The following is a 17,251-nucleotide window of genomic DNA, read 5'->3' as shown; positions in this document are numbered from 1 at the left end:
TGTGTTTATTCAAATATAAATATGTACATATACATACATGCATATTTTTTTCACCTTTTCCTGCCTAACTCAGTTACTGAATGGATTCACGAGGAGACCAAGGTTGTATGGTCAGTTGCTATTTGAGCATGTTACCTTGGATTGTTCCACGGACACAGATTTTGCCCTCGCCTTTAGCTAGTGACACTAGAAGGAACTGGGTGAAAGAGCTTGGTATGAAACCATTACCACAACTGGAAAAACTAATGTAGGAGTTTATGCTTTCTTACTGCTATTCAGCCTCATTCAGGATGTCTACCAAAGCAACATTTACAAAGATTAATGACCCAGATCATCATATCAACACATTAGCAAAATAAAGTGGATTTTGTCCATATAAGTAGCCTGTGTAATAACTTGTAATACATCCGTGCATGTTGATGATGCAGGAAATGTTTTTATACGTTTGTTTGGGGCCCCTAATAGTAGTCATTCTGTGACTAACCAGAGCCACATGAAGAATAGCCTGATATCCCTAATAAACTTTATAGGAGTTATAGGCTATAAAATAAGTGACTAAAAGGTAAAGGTACTTTTAAATAGAGCTGGTAATACAAGTAAAATGACACATAGAGTCTAAATCCATAAAGCATCAATACTGTTTTTGCCCACATCTTGTTTAGAAATCATTTTCCTATGTGCTAAATTTATTGTCTTTGTTCTAAGACCAGCTATAAAAATCCTAGATTTGAATTGAACCAGGTAGTGTTTTATATATTTAGAAAAAGCAGACTGAAGCATTTCTATAATGCCTTCTTCCCTCTACTAATAGCAAGAAAAATTATTTTGTTAAACTCATAAAATGATATATTCTTTTTTTTTAATAAGTATTTATTTATTTAGTTTTGGCTGCGTTGGGTCTTCATTGTTGCGTGCAGGATTTCTCTAGTTGCAGCGAGCGGGGTCTACTCTTTTTTTTTTTTTTTTTAAAGAATGGGGATACTGCTTCACATTTAGTCTTGACCAGTTCCTGCACTTCTGTTTTTCTGATAGGTTTTTTTTTTTTAAGATGTTGGGGGTAAGAGTTTATTAATTAATTAATTTATTTTTGGCTGTGTTGGGTCTTCGTTTCTGTGCAAGGGCTTTCTCTAGTTGTGGCAAGTGGGGGCCACTCTTCATCGCGGTGCGCGGGCCTCTCACTGTCGCAGCCTCTCTTGTTGCGGAGCACAAGCTCCAGACGCACAGACTCAGTAGTTGTGGCTCACGGGCCCAGTTGCTCCACGGCATGTGGGATCCTCCCAGACCAGGGCTCAAACCCGTGTCCCCTGCATCGGCAGGCAGATTCTCAACCACTGCGCCACCAGGGAAGCCTTGGGGGGTGGGGGGCTACTCTTTGTTGCGGTGCGCGGGCTTCTCATTGCGGTGGCTTCTCTTGTTGCGGAGCACAGGCTCTAGGTGCACGGGCTTCAATAGTTGTGGCACATGGGCTCAGTAGTGGCTCGCGGGCTCTAGAGCACAGGCTCAGTAGTTGTGGCGCACAGGCTTAGTTTCTCCGCGGCATGTGGGATCTTCCCAGACTAGGGCTCGAACCCGTGTTCCCTGCATTGGCAGGCGGATTCCTAACCACTGCGCCACCAGGAAAGTCCCTCAGTTCTTAATAAATCTATCCATAGGCTCTATATAAGAGAAAATTTGCATGTTGGCTAGGTCATGTCAGTGTTCACAGTTCCCCACCAAATGATACCAAACCAGAAGCCTATTTATCAGTCAGTGGATAGGTTTTAGGAGCTTATAAAAGTGGGGATTGAATGTCTCTTGAGAGGGCTGGCAACAAGAACTGACAAAATTGTGAAAATAGAAAACCTTAGTGTAATAACTGCTCTCAGCACTTTATCAATGTGGTGAACATTTGAGCATTAGTGTTTCTGCTATGAAACTGAGTTAATTTTATTATATTAATGGTAATTTCTAGCAGTTTCTCTTTTAATTTTTAAAGAATTTTATCCACAAAGGTAGAACCTATGTGAGACTTAAGCTCTCAAAACCAAATTCAACTTTAAATTAATGAATAAATTTCAATCCTTGATGAAAAGAAAAGGCTTTTGCATTCTGTTTATTAAACACTTGATTATTAAAGTGTTTTTAGCAAGATGTGTATGATGTGATTCGAGACTATTCAAGGGCTTGGCAACCCCCAGTACACCACGCTGAGCTGCCACACTGACTGTTTGGCCCACAATTCTCTCATCCCGTCGTCCTCTGAGTCACACATCCCTGTGGGATTCTGTGGGCTCTTGTTGTTCATGGGGACTCCACAAGGAAACAGAAGACAGGAGTCAGTTCCTGAGCTGGGCAGGAGAGTTCAGGCAGCAGCAGCCCCTAGAATTAGTACTTAGGCAACACCCACCTCCTGCTGATGAAAGTAATCTGGGAGAAGAGATGGGTGGTGAAATCTGAGTGGCATGAGTGAAACGGTGATGTCAAGAAGATCTCTGAACACCGTCTAAATGGATCTGCCTCACACAGAAGTGTACGCGGGTCAGTGTGGATAAATGTTGGATATGAAATTCTAAACTACTCCTTAGCGATTATGGGCAGAAATGGGCCCAAGTACTATTGTTTAATGTTTCCTGCAGGCATTAGCCTCTTTGGCCGATGAGGTAAAATAATGTGTATGAAATAATCTAGAGCTATTTAGAAAAACTAGAGAAAATCAAGAGGTCCTAGAGAAACCTAGAGAAAATCAAGGACTAAAAAGGTCCAGGAGGTGGAAAAGTAGGGCCACTCACCTCAGTGAACTAGATATCCACAATAAAGGGAAGGAGAGGAATAAAACAGCTACTTCGTTCAGTTGCACCCACTATGCAGTTTGTCTGGAGGTGACCCTGTCACCTGGGAAGAAAAATATTTACATAACCTCCTTGAATCATGCTTTAATATGACGAGGAAGATGGGGAAAGATATTTTTGAAACTAATATTTAGTTTTAAAATGGTTGTGAGGTATCTGCATAACTTAGGAAGATGTTCTGCTCAAATGCATTTTTCTACTTTTGTTAAACTCAAACTCATGTTCTGGTCACTAATGGTTGAAGGTCATATATGAGAGATTGATTTGAGTGCCCTAAGGATTAACTCCAAACATATTTTGACTACATCTGAAATCCAGTAAATTTTTAAAATCTGATATATGAACAGTTACCCAAAACTGTAAGCTGCCCTATTGCTGTGGTTAAATTATAATTAGTTCTAATTAGCACTTCCATGAGCATTACACATTTTACCTGCAGCTGAATGGCATTTGGAAAGAAATTTTCTTATCCTTGAAAATGTCAAAGGAGATCAAAGAAAGTACTTTTTATCTGATGTAACCAAATATCCCCCATCAGGGTAAAAGATGAACACAGATTCCATAAATCTAATCAGTGAAGCAGATAATTATTAGAAGTTATGTTTATTCAAATAACTTCCATACATTTCTGTTTAGTGTGGCTACTGAAGTGATTACAGTAAGTAAAATAACAATAAAATGTACTGAACGCGTCCCATGGGACAGGCCATTTGTAAAGATTATCTCACTTATTTCTGTTGTTGTAATTCTCATTTTTCCCCGTGAGAGCACCAAGGTGTTGAAGAGATTGACTAACTTGACCAAGGTAACACCTAATAGTAGATCTGGACCTTAAAACTGGAGTCTGGGTTCAGACCCTACCATACCATGATACGGTACATTCTTTCTAAACTAAGCATTGTTCAGAGTTGTTCTGTGTGCCATAGGTTTGCTTAATCTCTGATTTTTTTTTTTAATGGGAAGTTATCAGCATGAATCTGAATACAAAAGGTATTTCTTTGTTGCCTTTTTGAAAACAGTCATCCCTGGGTATCCACGGGACATTGGTTCCAGGACCCGCTGCAGACACGAAAATTCACAGATGTGCAAGTTCCTTATGTAAAATGGTATAATACAGCTGGACCTTGTTATCCATGTGTTTTGCATCCTCAGATATGGAGGACCCGACTGTATTGAGTTATAAATATGGTTCCTGGTCCTTTGGATAGATAAGCTTTTACCCGCCACCCCTGGGAATCATACCAAATTATTTAGGCTTTTTACTTTTCTTGGAGTATGGAGAAGGGAAATAAAATGAAAAGTTCTTAAAAATGAAACAAGTATTTTTGTCATTCATCATCCTTTGGAGTTTAGGGTAATTTCATTTCTAGCATAAAAAGAGTAGCTACTTGGACATGTATTGAGAAACAATTAATGTTCCCTGATTAGCTAAACTTTTGTCCTCATGTGTTTCTGCTTTGTGCCTGTACCAAAATATTGACTAGGGTATTTGATTAACAGGAAAAGCATAAGCAGTAAAGGGTTTCTTACATCAAATGCTATTGCTTCCTTCTGCCCCCGCTTCAACTGCCCCCCTTCTTTTTCCCCTTCCCTATCACACACACTCTTACACTGAAATCACAACTTTCTAAGGTAAAAAACAATTTGCTTTCATGAGATGATATAAGAAGTCATGCCTTTCTTGGACTAAAGAAAAAACACATTGCAAAGAAAAAGTTTCAGGCGACCAAAGTTTATAATTACTTGAACAAAAACTCCGGGCAGTGCAAACCTTAGATACCTTGTTGCTTCCCAGACTCCTAAGAACCAGTTGCATGTGCTGTCTTCCTGACCCACTTCCTCCCATTTGGACATCTGTAGTACTTGCATGCAACCAGAGCACTGGTGACTGGGAAGTAATGCTACTGCTTAGGCTAAAGGGATCCACTGAAGGTGCCTTCAAGTTCAAGATATTAAGTAGATTACATAAGGAAGGACTATGAGAGAAAAAGAAACTACATAAGATAGTAAAAATGTTCTGGCCATCAGATAAGATATTTATATTTTGGACTGTGGAGTGGAGATTGTGTTGTTTAGCTCACAGATTAGGTAAACAGATACTCTCCGGAATGTTGGTGATATATGCTCTTCCTGGAGAAGTGAAAATTGGATTGACAGTCTTACAGTGTTTTGGTGAAAAAGAAAAAATTAGGCAAAAATTAAACCAAGACACATAAAATGTCTTCATTACACTGTCATTTATTTTACCTTACCGAACACATACCAAAAACTTGCGGATGGCTGTTGTTTCTAACGAATCTAGGAGAAAACAAGGTGCGTTGTGCATTATGGTTTCCCTCGCCAGATGTAGGTCCCTTCCGAACAACTTGCTAGCTAATGTAATGGACGCGTTTTGGACATAATGTATTTTCTTAAATAGCTATAAATATTTTAAATTGGGATAGTATATGTTTACCAACTTGAAAAGACATCTGGATTGCCTCATTATGTTTAAGATGCAGTGATACAAGAGCACTGGACGAGGAATCTTGAATTTTTTTCCCTTTCAGACAAGCTGTATGATCATGGGCAAGTCACCCTCACGCTGGGACTTAATTAGTGATTTGAATTATATTACTCTCATGTAAAAGAATTCAACTCAGCGTTAAGCCTTTCATTAAGAGGGAACTGTTAGGACTCACCGACCTAGAGAACAGACTTCTGGTTGCCTGTGAGGGGTGGTGGGCAGGGAGAGGATTGGGGGTTTGGGGTTAGCAGATGCCAACTAGTATATATAGGATGGATAAGCAGCAAGGTCCTGCTGGGTAGCACAGGGAACTGTATTCAGTATCCTGTGATAAAGCATAATGGAAAAGAATCTGAAAAAGAATATATATGTATACATATCTGTAACTGAGTCACTTTGCTGTACAACAGAAATTAACACAACATTGTAAATCAACTATACTTCAATAAAATTTTAAAAAAACAATCATAGGGAGGAGAAAAAGAGGGAGCTGTTAGGTTGAATCATATGAAATTGCTAGTTTTATAAAAAGCCAAAAATGATCAAAATTCTGTATTATATAGGAGATATTTTTTGACTGTTTGAGCACGAGCTAAAATGCCCTCTCCTAAGAGGAATCTGGGAGAGTCCATCAGCCAGCTCATGGATCTCAGGATGGCAGCGTGGGATTGGAGGTGCAGGGAATTGCAAGGTCCTTCAACAAAATTGTGTAGTTTTGATGCCAGTGTTTATGACGCACTTGTGTCATGGTTTTCTTAGATCTAGTTATAATCCTTAGATCTTTGCTGCTGCTTTGCTTAAAACAAAAAACAGGGGCTTCCCCGGTGGCGCAGTGGTTGGGAGTCCACCTGCCGATGCAGGGGACACGGGTTCGTGCTCCGGTCCGGGAGGATCCCACATGCCACAGAGCAGCTGGGCCCGTGAGCCATGGCCGCTGGGCCTGTGCGTCCAGAGCCTGTGCTCCACAACGGGAGAGGCCACAGCAGTGGGAGGCCCGTGTATCACAAAAAAAAAAAACAAAAACAAAAAAAACAACCCCTGGGATATAGATATATGGATCAGAGGACTGCTAACTGGAGGCCTGGTATAGCTAGTGTATGTGTTTTTTGGTTTTGAGGGGGGTTTTGTTTTGTTTTGGGGGAGGAGGATTGCCCTTTTAAAAAAATTGAATTAGTTGGCAGAGTCTAATGAATGATTTCACATAAAAATCTGACTCTGGATTTTCTTGAGTAATTAGGCAATCTGGTAATAGCAGTCTTACGCTCCTGCAGAGTAACCTGGTGCTGAGGACTAGTTGCCCACTTGGGGTGGAGCTTGTGCTCTGTTTCCAGTCACCACAGCCCTCACCTCTCCCTGTTACTTTTTCTTCTTTACTTGACAGGCCCCTGTAGACATTTGCATTGGCGATTCTCTTGCGCTCTCCAGTAGAACTTTCTGCAATGATAGAAGTGTTCTATATCTGTACTGTCCAGTATGGTAGCCACATGTGGCTGTTGAACACTTAATGTGGCTGGTGTGCCTAAGGAACTGAGGTTTTAATTTAAATTAATTTGAAGAGTTGCATGTTGCTAGTGGCTACTGTATTGGACAGTGCAAGCAGATAATGGAGTTTTTCCCTTTATTGGGTGTTTCCTACAGAGTGAACATTAAACCTTAATGTATTTTACAGTCTCTTAGATGCCGGATCTAAATGTTAGCATGTATCGCTGTAAGTCTTATGATTTTACATCCAAATTACCATCTCTGATTAAATGCAGCCTAAAATCTTTCTTCTTCTCATCCTTTTTTTCCTCACTTACCATGTTTATATTGCATGCCCATTCTAGGCTTTAGGGATGTGAGCAAGGTCCCTGTTTTCATGAAGCTTACAAATAATTCACAGATATTTCTAAGAGATACTTAATTTTAATATTTACTGTCTGTAATACTTCTAGTAGTCCTGCCAGATAAGGGTATATTTGATGACTCGTCAACTGCAAGTGCTAAAATTTTTTCAAATCCACATTCTAATAGACTAAAATGTTTTACTATTACTATTCCTCTGAGAAGCTCTCTGTCCTATTGAAGCTTCCTATAAATGTACTGTCTTAAAACTAGGCATCATCAGAACCTTTTTGTATTAGTGAATCAGCTCAGCATACATCTGGTTATTCCCTCACCTGGCCTTTCTCCCAGCCTTCTGTCCACCTGCTCCCAAGCTGGGCCTTCTTCTGAAACTTGTTTTTGTTATCTGACTTAGGGCCCAGTGGGTGTTTTCACAGGCAGTCCCAGCGCTCCGGGGCTGTTCCTGCTTCTCCTTGCTCAGAGACTTTTCTCTCTCACCCGGCAAATGTCAGCTTCCTTCTCCCCCTTGGGAGGCACTGTTTACCTCCTTCACTGCTTTACTCTCTCCCTTTCAAAACTGAAATCAGCATCTTAAGAAAATTTACCTTCTTTTGTGAAACCTGTCATTTTAAGAATAGCATAAATTGCAATCAAACACAGCTAGAGCACAAAGGATAGATGAATGCTAAAATAGTGATGTTTACATTATAAAATGACTCCTACATTGGCAGCTGCTGATGGAAACATTTGTCATTCAGTGTTTTTGTAGTTGTTTAACTCTATAGTTAATAACCAGATTAGCAAGGCAGTATTACTTAGGGTGTCTTGCTTAGGCAGGAGAATAGTCTATATGTATAAAATCAGGCATTATTGGGAAATTTGTTAATATGGGATTCAGCCTTCGTGATCTAAAAAAGGTGTCCAGTAAAGGTCATTTGTTCATATGCTTAGCCAATATTTTTGAGTTACTTTTACATAAGCAGCATTATATGTAGCAGGGAGGTTAAAAAAAAAATCTATTGACTAAAATTTGTAGACTTCTCTTCCCCAGTCTGCCAACAGCTTAGAGCAGTAGAATTTGGCTTTTTTCAGTTCCTGTTAGATCTTACCAGTGTTCATACTTTAAAATATTTGGGGATGTTTATGCTACTTTTTTTTAATGAATTTTATATTTTCAAAATATACTAAACAATTTGAGAATTGAATTCCCACTGTAATGCATAAATCTTAATAAAGTATAATGAAGTAACTTTAATAAGGGTGATTATGCACCATGATTATAGCCTAGTGACATTGACTTAATAGGAATTTTTTTTCAGTGTTATAAAGGAGATGTGCTCTTCTCTCTCTCTCTCTCTCTCTCTCTCTCTCTGTGTGTGTGTGTGTGTGTGTGTGTGTGTGTGCGCGCGCACGCGCACGTGTGTGGAATTAGGCTAGTTGAAGGCAGGTTGATGAGCATCAAGGAGAATTAAGTGTTTTTTGAGCTATAATTGATATACAATATTATGTAAGTTTCAGGTGTACAACAAAGTGATTCACAATTTTTAAAGGTTATATTCCATTTATAGTTATTATAAGAGAATTACTTATTTTGATCTAAATTCAATAAGCTTTTAATTAGAGATGTTATTCTATTATATGGCCTTTTAGGGACTGTATAGATTAACTGCTTGAACCTTTGGGTTAAAAAAAAAAGATCTGAGTTCCAGTTCTGTTTTGCCTTCTATAAGGAAAAAGCAGGATTGAGAAGATGTAGGTAAAGCTTTTAACACAGTTTCTAGCAACATAGTAAGTGCTTTAAATGTCTGTTATTTGTTATAGTTGTCGTTTTATTAGTGTTTAAGCTCTTGGGTCTTGTAGCCCTTGAGCTTTTTCTTTGCTGGGAAAAAATGAGAGATAAAACTGACTCTTTAGGGCTTCCCTGGTGGCGCAGTGGTTGAGTCCGCCTGCCGATGAAGGGTACACAGGTTCGTGCCCCCGTCCAGGAGGATCCCGCATGCCGCAGAGCGGCTGGGCCCGTGAGCCATGGCCACTGAGCCTGCGCGTCCGGAGCCTGTGCTCCACAGCGGGAGAGGCCGCGGCAGTGAGAGGCCCGCATACCGCAAAAAACAAACCAAAAAAACAACAAAAAAACTGACTCTTTAAATAATAATTCTAGAAAGACTGGGAATTCATTGAGTCCTAGTCTTCTAAAAATGTGAATGTGTATTCTAAATTGTCCTGAAATGGTGGTAATAATTAGCAACACGTATTTTTTTTAATGGTTTGTAAAACAGGGCCTAGCTGTGTCTAAATGATCACATAGTAATATTTTTCTATTATTTCTTGAAAATAACACCATGTTTTTAAATTTTCTGGAAAAGTTAAGACCCAATTTTTTAAATGGTTGGGACAGCAAAACTTTTAGCTTCCTCCCAGTCCAGCATAAAACCTCTGTGTGTAGTTTGCTGTTCAGCTGTACAAACCTAATATTTCCAAATTAAATTATTTTGTACAAGCCTAGTTTTAAACCTCATTTTGACTTTGAAGGCATGTTGAGGTCAGTGATGTTTAATTTGGTGCTTTATTCAGTGATGAAGTGGAGTTGCAAATTGTTCTGACGCTTCATGAGATAATGTTAAATGGATTATTTAATGTTAAGTAAAGAACCCTGCTAAAGTATTTTAAACTATTCAGGTTAGTTAAAGTATTTTAAGATTTAGTTCTTTAAGAATATGTTATATTTTCAGTCCACAGATTAACCTTTTGAGGTGTTTTGTTTTGTTTTGTTTTAATCTATTTATTTATTTATGGCCGCATTGGGTCTTCGGTGCTGCGCATGGGCTTTCTCTAGTTGCGGTGAGCGGAAGGCTACTCTTCGTTGCGGTGCGTGGGCTTCGCATTGCTGTGGTTTCTCTTGTTGTAGAGCATGGGCTCTAGGCATGTGGGCTTCAGTAGTTGTGGCATGCAGGCTCAGTCGTTGTGGCTTACGGGCTCTAGAGCTCAGGCTCAGTAGTTGTGGTGCACGGGCTTAGTTGCTCCGCGGCATGTGGGATCTTCCCAGACCAGGGCTCGAACCCGTGTCCCCTGCATTGGCAGGCAGATTCTTAACCCCTGTCCCACCAGGGAAGTCCCACCTTTTGAGTTTTGAATCATAAAGATATCTTCTTTTAATTAAAACAAAACGCTTAGACTTGACTTTTTAAATGTATAATAAAAACGTTAAATTTTAATGTGAGCTTTTTATTTTTTAAAAAGTTAATTCAGTGTTTTCCTTTATATATTTAAAAGATTAAATACTTTGAGGATAAAAATGGCATGAGTCATGACACTCTATGGATGATGAAATTGGCTTTTAGAACTTTTGTATTGGAATTGAAAGGAAAGTGTGCCACATGAACCTGAATCGGGATGCAGTGGCTGAAAATAAATTCTAGTGTAAGAGCATGACGAGAATAAGCTACCGTTTATAAAAATGCACTTACCTGAACAGACTGAAACCCCAAGGAATTTTCAAATTGTGAAGTAAGGGGAACAATCATTTAATGTAGAAGGAAGAAGCTAGCGCATGCCTCCCTCCTTGAATGCCTATAAGATCAAATTGTGGAGTGAGGTAATTGAATCAGGAAAGATAATTTAGTGGCAGCATAACAGGTAGATTACCATTTAGAGAGGCCAAACCCCTGAGAACTGATTGCATTAAGGGGATGGGGCTAAGGTTAGAGCACAGAGAGGTGTTCAGAGACAGGTTGCCACTTGGTTATGGGGGGGGTTTTCCGCCCTTTTTTCAAGGAATTACACATGCTTAGTTCTACCTCTTTGTAAACATTCCTATATCTGTCATCAATCAGTCTTTTCTCTCTAAACGCTTATCTCTTTGTCACTTTGAGACATCTTCTCAGCTTGGAGGAGTGATTTCTGCCCAGTCTTTTTCGCCTCACCTCTTACAAGTTTGGATTGCCCTGCTCCAGCTTACTCTCAAGTGCACATCTCGGAGTTAATCTTTACTTCGTAGCAGCCAGTCAGTTGTCATAATATCAACCCCCTGTCCCTCTTCAGTCCTGCAGATAATCCGTTACAGATAAGCGTTTGTTTAGTGTTTGTCTTCCACTATTCAAGTCTTTTCTTCAGAGAGAGGCACCCAGTAGTCATTTGCTGGATGATTGCCTGCGAGAGGCTCCTTCTGAAGTCTGGTCATGGCACAGCTGGAGCCATGCGGGTGCAGATGTGGGAGAGCAGTGGATTAAGCTGGAGAGAGAGCAGGGACTTGATCCCATAGGGACATGCAGTCATGTAAAGGAGCTTATGTGTCACCCAAGAACAGTTAAGAGGCCATTGAAGGATTGTTAGCCCAAGTCCATCTTTGGGTGGACATATCCCTTCTAGACCTCTAGCGAGTGCCTTCTTCCTGGTTCATAGAAAGTGTATTCGGCCCATGAAAAGCAAAGTAACAAACTACATATGATTTATGGTGACATATACAGTAAGTTTCTAAAGACATTTCTGAAGTACTTTTTTTACACTTCATAAAATAATGAATTTATGTATTTAAAGGATATATATGGATTTATGAATAATTGGAAGGATTAAAATATTTATATTTTAATACAGAAATGGCTATACTCATTTTGGGGATCATAGTTAAAAATAAAACCTGTAGTATTTATAGCTTTCAAATTAAAAAAGCAATTGGTAGATATTTAATATCTTCTGAGGAATTTGGTATTATATCCCTAAAAATAGGCAGAAATAAACAGAAATAACTCCAACCAAGTAATTAAATAATAAGAATGTTATAAAAGCAGGTACCTTTTATACTTCAAGTTGTGCCTTTGAAGGAATTTTATTTTATTTTTTTAACGTCTTTATTGGAGTATAATTGCTCTACAATGGTGTGTTAGTTTCTGCTTTATAACAAAGCGAATCAGCTGTACATATACATATATCCCCGTATCCCCTCCCTCTTGCGTCTCCCTCCCACCCTCCCTGTCCCACCCCAGCTTACCATTCCCACTCCCTGTGTCCTCAAGTCCATTCTCTAAGTCTGCATCTTTATTCCTGTCCTGCCCCTAGGTTCTTCAGAACCTTTTTTTTTTTTTTTAGGTTCCATATATATGTGTTAGCATACAGTATTTGTTTTTCTCTTTTGAAGGAATTTTAAATGAACATTTTTAGTTCCTGTTCTGTTGAACCAAAGAATTTAAAGTCCCATTAAAATAAAGTAATACGATGTTCAACATGTATTATTTTTAAATGACCAACATTTTTAAGGCTTTCAAATAAGAAATGATTTTTCGTTTTCCTTTAAGAAAGTATACTTCCTTTTCTGATTATGAAAGTGATTGATGCTTATTGCAGAAAATTTAGAAAGCATATGGAAATCTTAAATGCATTCATTTTGCTCTTTCTTCCCATTCTTTCATGTTAAGTTCCATTTTCTTTAAAAACCCACCTTCTTTTTTTTGTCTGTATCAAGTAGATAATCTTCTAACATGGTTCTCAGTTTCTTTGCTGTGACCATTGCATTTCACTAGTTCCTTTTGGGTTCATTTTACTTTTTGCTGAAATGAATCCTTGAGTAGTTCTCTCAGTGAGGACCTGTGAATGATAAACTTTGTTTTTGTACAAAAATACTTTTATTTCACTCTTACTCTTCAATTATAATTTAGCTAGACATGGTTGGCAATTTTTTTTTTCTATAGTACTTTAAATATATTCTTGTATTCTGATATCTTGCTGATGAGAAGTCTAGAGGTACAGTGGTATCTTCTGTCCTTTAAAAAATAGTCACTTCGATTAAAAAAATAAGTCATTTTGAAAGCTACACCATTTTCCCCCTTAAAACATTTTTTAGATTTACTGTGCTCATATACCAAAGAATTAATTTTTAAAATAAGAAGTAAATGGTTGAATGTGAGTCACTGGGTATGGTAATATTTAGTCCAAAACAAAATCTCCTCAGATTGCTATTTGAATATATATATTTATAATATGCTATACCTAGTGTCATAGGTTTATTTTATGACTCTTTTTCCAAAAGTGATGTTTTTAATTATATTTTAATTTAGATGGATGGAGTCCTACAGTTGGACAACCAATGCTGTCCAATAGAAATTTCTGTGATGATGGAAATGTTATTTATATGCACTGTCCATTAAAGCAGCTACTAGCCACTAGATCCTTTTTATCATCTTTTTATCATACTTTAATCTCATCAAATGAATAGAAGTTTTGGATTAATACCTTGATTCGTTTTAGACCATATAACTTAAGATAATTCATTTTTACATGCAAATTTTTTTCTAGAAATTTAAAGCTGATTAGCTTCTTTGTTTTAAAACTTAAGTTTGACTGCAAAGTATAGGTTTAGAAGGAAGTTGTAGAATTAAATGACATGGTTTGTATGTTTAACTTATGGTCTGGTTTCTACATTATTGTCATATTCAGTGTGTTTTTGAAGTATTAAGACTGATGTATCTTCTTTATATATTAAGTATTAGTCTTGAAGAATTATAGGAATAACTCTTCAGGTTTCACCCAGTAAAAAAGTAAGTTTGTTAATAATGCCTTCTGTTTTTCAGATTACAAATAGAAGAATCTTCCAAACCTGTGAGGCTATCACAGCAACTAGACAAAGTTGTGACAACCAATTACAAACCTGTTGCTAATCATCAATACAATGTAAGTCTTCATGTCTTTCTTCACTCTGTTCTGTCTTTAATATCACAAACTCTTAGGTTTTGAAAGGACCTTGGCAGTCACATAACTTGCTGTCAGGCGCTTGAGTTATCCAGACTTAGTGAGGAAGATAACAGTTTGCCAAGCATAGAAAAGATATTCACTGTGTATCCTAAATCATACGATGAGAAGAAGGCAACCACTGTTCAAATGACTCCTGAAAAGTTTTTCAAAGAAATAAAACACTTCATTTTTCAATGTTTCTAATGTTTTAGTGTCCTTAATAAATATTAGTTTTGCTGTTTTTTCTCAATACCTTTATTACTGAGAGTTTTTAATGTTTTGACAAAAAGTTTTAAAGGCCGTGAAACAATGATAATTTTTCCCATTGATTAAGATGGCTTTGCATAGTTTCAACTTTTATGGGCATCTTTATGGCCTCACACTACCATTCAAAGCAAGGACTGCCTGTGTGTGTGTGTGTGTGTGTGTGTGTGTGTGTGTGTGTGTGTATTTAAACCTCTTTTATTGAAGAATATCATATATACTATATTTATTATATATATACACAGCATATATATACACACACACAGTATATATTTTCTGTGTGTATAAAATATGTATACACATGTATACATATTATGTGTACTTTGTGCCAGGCACTGTTCTTACTATTGTAACTACTGCTACTATCCTTATTTTACAGATGAAGTAACGGGCACAGAGAGGTTAGCTTACTTGAGGTCACACAGCCAGTAATTAGCCAGTCCAGGTGTTGAATCAGATAGTCTGTTTTAAGAGCCTTACTTTTTTTTTTTTAATTGAAGTATAGGTGATTTATAATATTGCATTAGTTTCAGGTGTCCAGCAAAGTGATGTGGTTATGCACATTGTAGGTTATTACAAGATACTGAATATAGTTCTCTGTGCTGTACAGTAGGTCCTTGCTGTTCGTTTTATATATAGTAGTGTGTATCTGTCAATCCCATACTCCTGATTTATCCCTCCCCCTACTTCCCCTTTGGTGACCATAAGTTTGTTTCCTGTGTCTATGAGTAGGAGCCTTACTCTTAATGAACCACTGTGCTGTGTTGTTGCACGTTATTAGCAGTGCTAAAAGGGCCAAGGGTTCTGGGTCTTGAAGTACCTGCAGTGTCAGGAGAAATGTGATGATTTTCTGAAAATAAAAGGAAGCCTAAGTTAAGTCAAGTAGCAGTTAAGAGTTGATAACCTGTGTCCTCCTTTGTTGCTTAAGATTCCCCTTGATACTGAGTTTAGGAAGAAATAAACACTCTTTAAGACTGGCCTTAAGTCCCAGGCTTATTCAGTGACGCAGATAGTATCTGCCAAACCACTGCTTTATGATATTTGAATTTCTTTTGGTTATTTTATGTGAAAGGTAGCAAATGCAAGTGCCTCCAGGACCAAGCAGGCATGTCTCTGGGTGGGATGCTGAAATTTAAGAAGATAAGTGGTAGAGACTGATGAACTGGAGTGTATGTGCCCCTTCTAAAGACATTCAGATATTAAAAATTGCTACACTGTGTGGATTTAGTCAAGCAAGTCACAATTCAGCTGCATGCACGCAGGCTTTCGTTTTCTAGCCTCTGGTTATGTGTCAGGGGAAAAATAAACTAAAAAAGAGGATAGGCAAGATAAGTGGGGACAAACATAAGATAATCCAAGAGAGGTATTTTTATGATGTCTGTTGACTGAGACAAGTAAGTAGAAGTGTCCTTCTTTGTCCTCTTCTATTCCAGTCTTTTTCTACTCTTAGATGGGGATACATACAACCTTCTGGAGCCAGGTGGAAACAGAGAAGTGAAATGGGATAGGTCTTACTTGTCTTTGCCTCGCTTCTTCATTAATATGCTTCTCCTGTAGCCCCTGACTGTGCTTTTTTCTCCACTTATGGGTCAGGCTTCTGTATACCTGTTTCTACTCTTGTGTAAGTTTTTATTGCAGTGAGGACAAGGAAGACCACACCTTCCATAGGCTATAAAAAGATATAGCCTTTCTGGAGAGAAGTTTGGTAATTTGTGTCAAAAGCACTATAAAAGGATACATCCTTTGATCTAGCAGTCTTGTATCTAAGAATTTATCATAGTAAGACAAGTGGCCAAAGATGTATATGCAATAGTGTTTCTCCCTATTGCTTAAGATAGGAAAAGATCAGAAACACTTGTCCCAAAATAAGGATTAGTTCAGTACTTTAAGTTGTTATTTTTTGATGGTAGGCTCTAGAGTGATTTTATCCTAATTTTCCTCTTTATGAAATCTTTTTTGAATTGTTGGAATTGTCACAGTGAGCATGTATTGTCTGAATTGTTACAGTGGGCAGTAAAACTTTTCTTTTGGAATGGGAAAGGGAAGAAAGCTAGGGAAGAGTGTTAGTACTTAGCCATGACAATGTCCTTCCACAGTTATCTAAGGTTTGTCTTCTGTCAACAAAAATAATATTTTTTTAATGCCTGCTTTATGCCTGAGATACCTACTCTTGGTGAACCAAATAAATAAAATTCCTGTCTTCACGGAAGAAAGAAGCAACAGCTACCACTTCTTTCAATTTCTCTGGTCATGCCTTTTCAGACCCCATTTGGGGTCTAATCTGTATTTCCTTTGACCTAGTGACTCCACATTTGTATATTATAATTGTTTTTTCTTAAATTCCATTATAAGGGTCACTCTTGTTATACTACCACATACCATCATTTCTGAGGCAAAAGGAAAATCTCTCTTAGGTCAGTCAAAGCCGGCACCTTTGCTTAGTATTAAAGCTCTGACCTCTATCTAATTCATATACAGAGTGACATTGGCACTATATCTACCTGTCAGGTATAGAAGATACATTCCAAATGTCATTTTTAGAATGTTTTTCATTGCTTTCTTTCTACTGCTAAAATAAATACAAATATATTGTATATTCTAAACCACTCATTAGGATATAAACCTATCCCATCTCAAGAGGGAGGGGATGTGGGGACAAGTGTGTGCATATGGCTGGTTCGCTTTGTTGTGCAACAGAAACTAACACGGTATTGTGAAGCAATTATACTCCAATAAAGATCTATTTAAAAAAAAAGAAAAAAAAAGCCATCACATCCACTTTAAAGACTCTTTTTAACATTAAGTGACATTTCAGTTCATGGTAACAGCCTTCGTTAAGGTTGTCATAGCGTAAATGAGTCGTTAATATTAACGTAATTACAGTGATGAGTCATATAGTAATCTTTGATTAACAGAGATTGACTGTAACTTACCACATTATGTTATTTGAATGTTTAGTGAATTTCTTCCATGGGATTGTATCAAAATGGGTGAAGGCACCTGCATAGCTTTTAAAAGGATATTCAGTATTATAATGCCAACTGTAAGAAGAGTATAAAACTTTTGTTATTATTGTCAGGAACATTAATTTTTAAGTGATTGAGAAACT

At 37.8% G+C, this 17,251-nt stretch overlaps 1 protein-coding gene across 1 annotated transcript in view; it reads left to right on the top strand.

Moving 5' to 3' along the window:
- Positions 1 to 17,251, top strand: part of GTF2F2 (general transcription factor IIF subunit 2) — a 153,184-nt gene that overhangs the window by 110,436 nt on the left and 25,497 nt on the right. Inside the window, exon 6 of the mRNA XM_060129191.1 lies at positions 13,719 to 13,818. Within this exon, the coding sequence (XP_059985174.1) occupies positions 13,719 to 13,818 (100 nt within the window). The remainder of the gene's footprint in view (positions 1 to 13,718; positions 13,819 to 17,251) is intronic.

This window comes from Lagenorhynchus albirostris, chromosome 18 (genome assembly GCF_949774975.1).
Source record: "Lagenorhynchus albirostris chromosome 18, mLagAlb1.1, whole genome shotgun sequence".
Lineage (NCBI taxonomy): Eukaryota > Metazoa > Chordata > Mammalia > Artiodactyla > Delphinidae > Lagenorhynchus > Lagenorhynchus albirostris.
The sequence above is the reverse complement of the archived record's forward strand: the minus strand, read 5'-3'. Positions and strand labels throughout refer to the sequence as shown.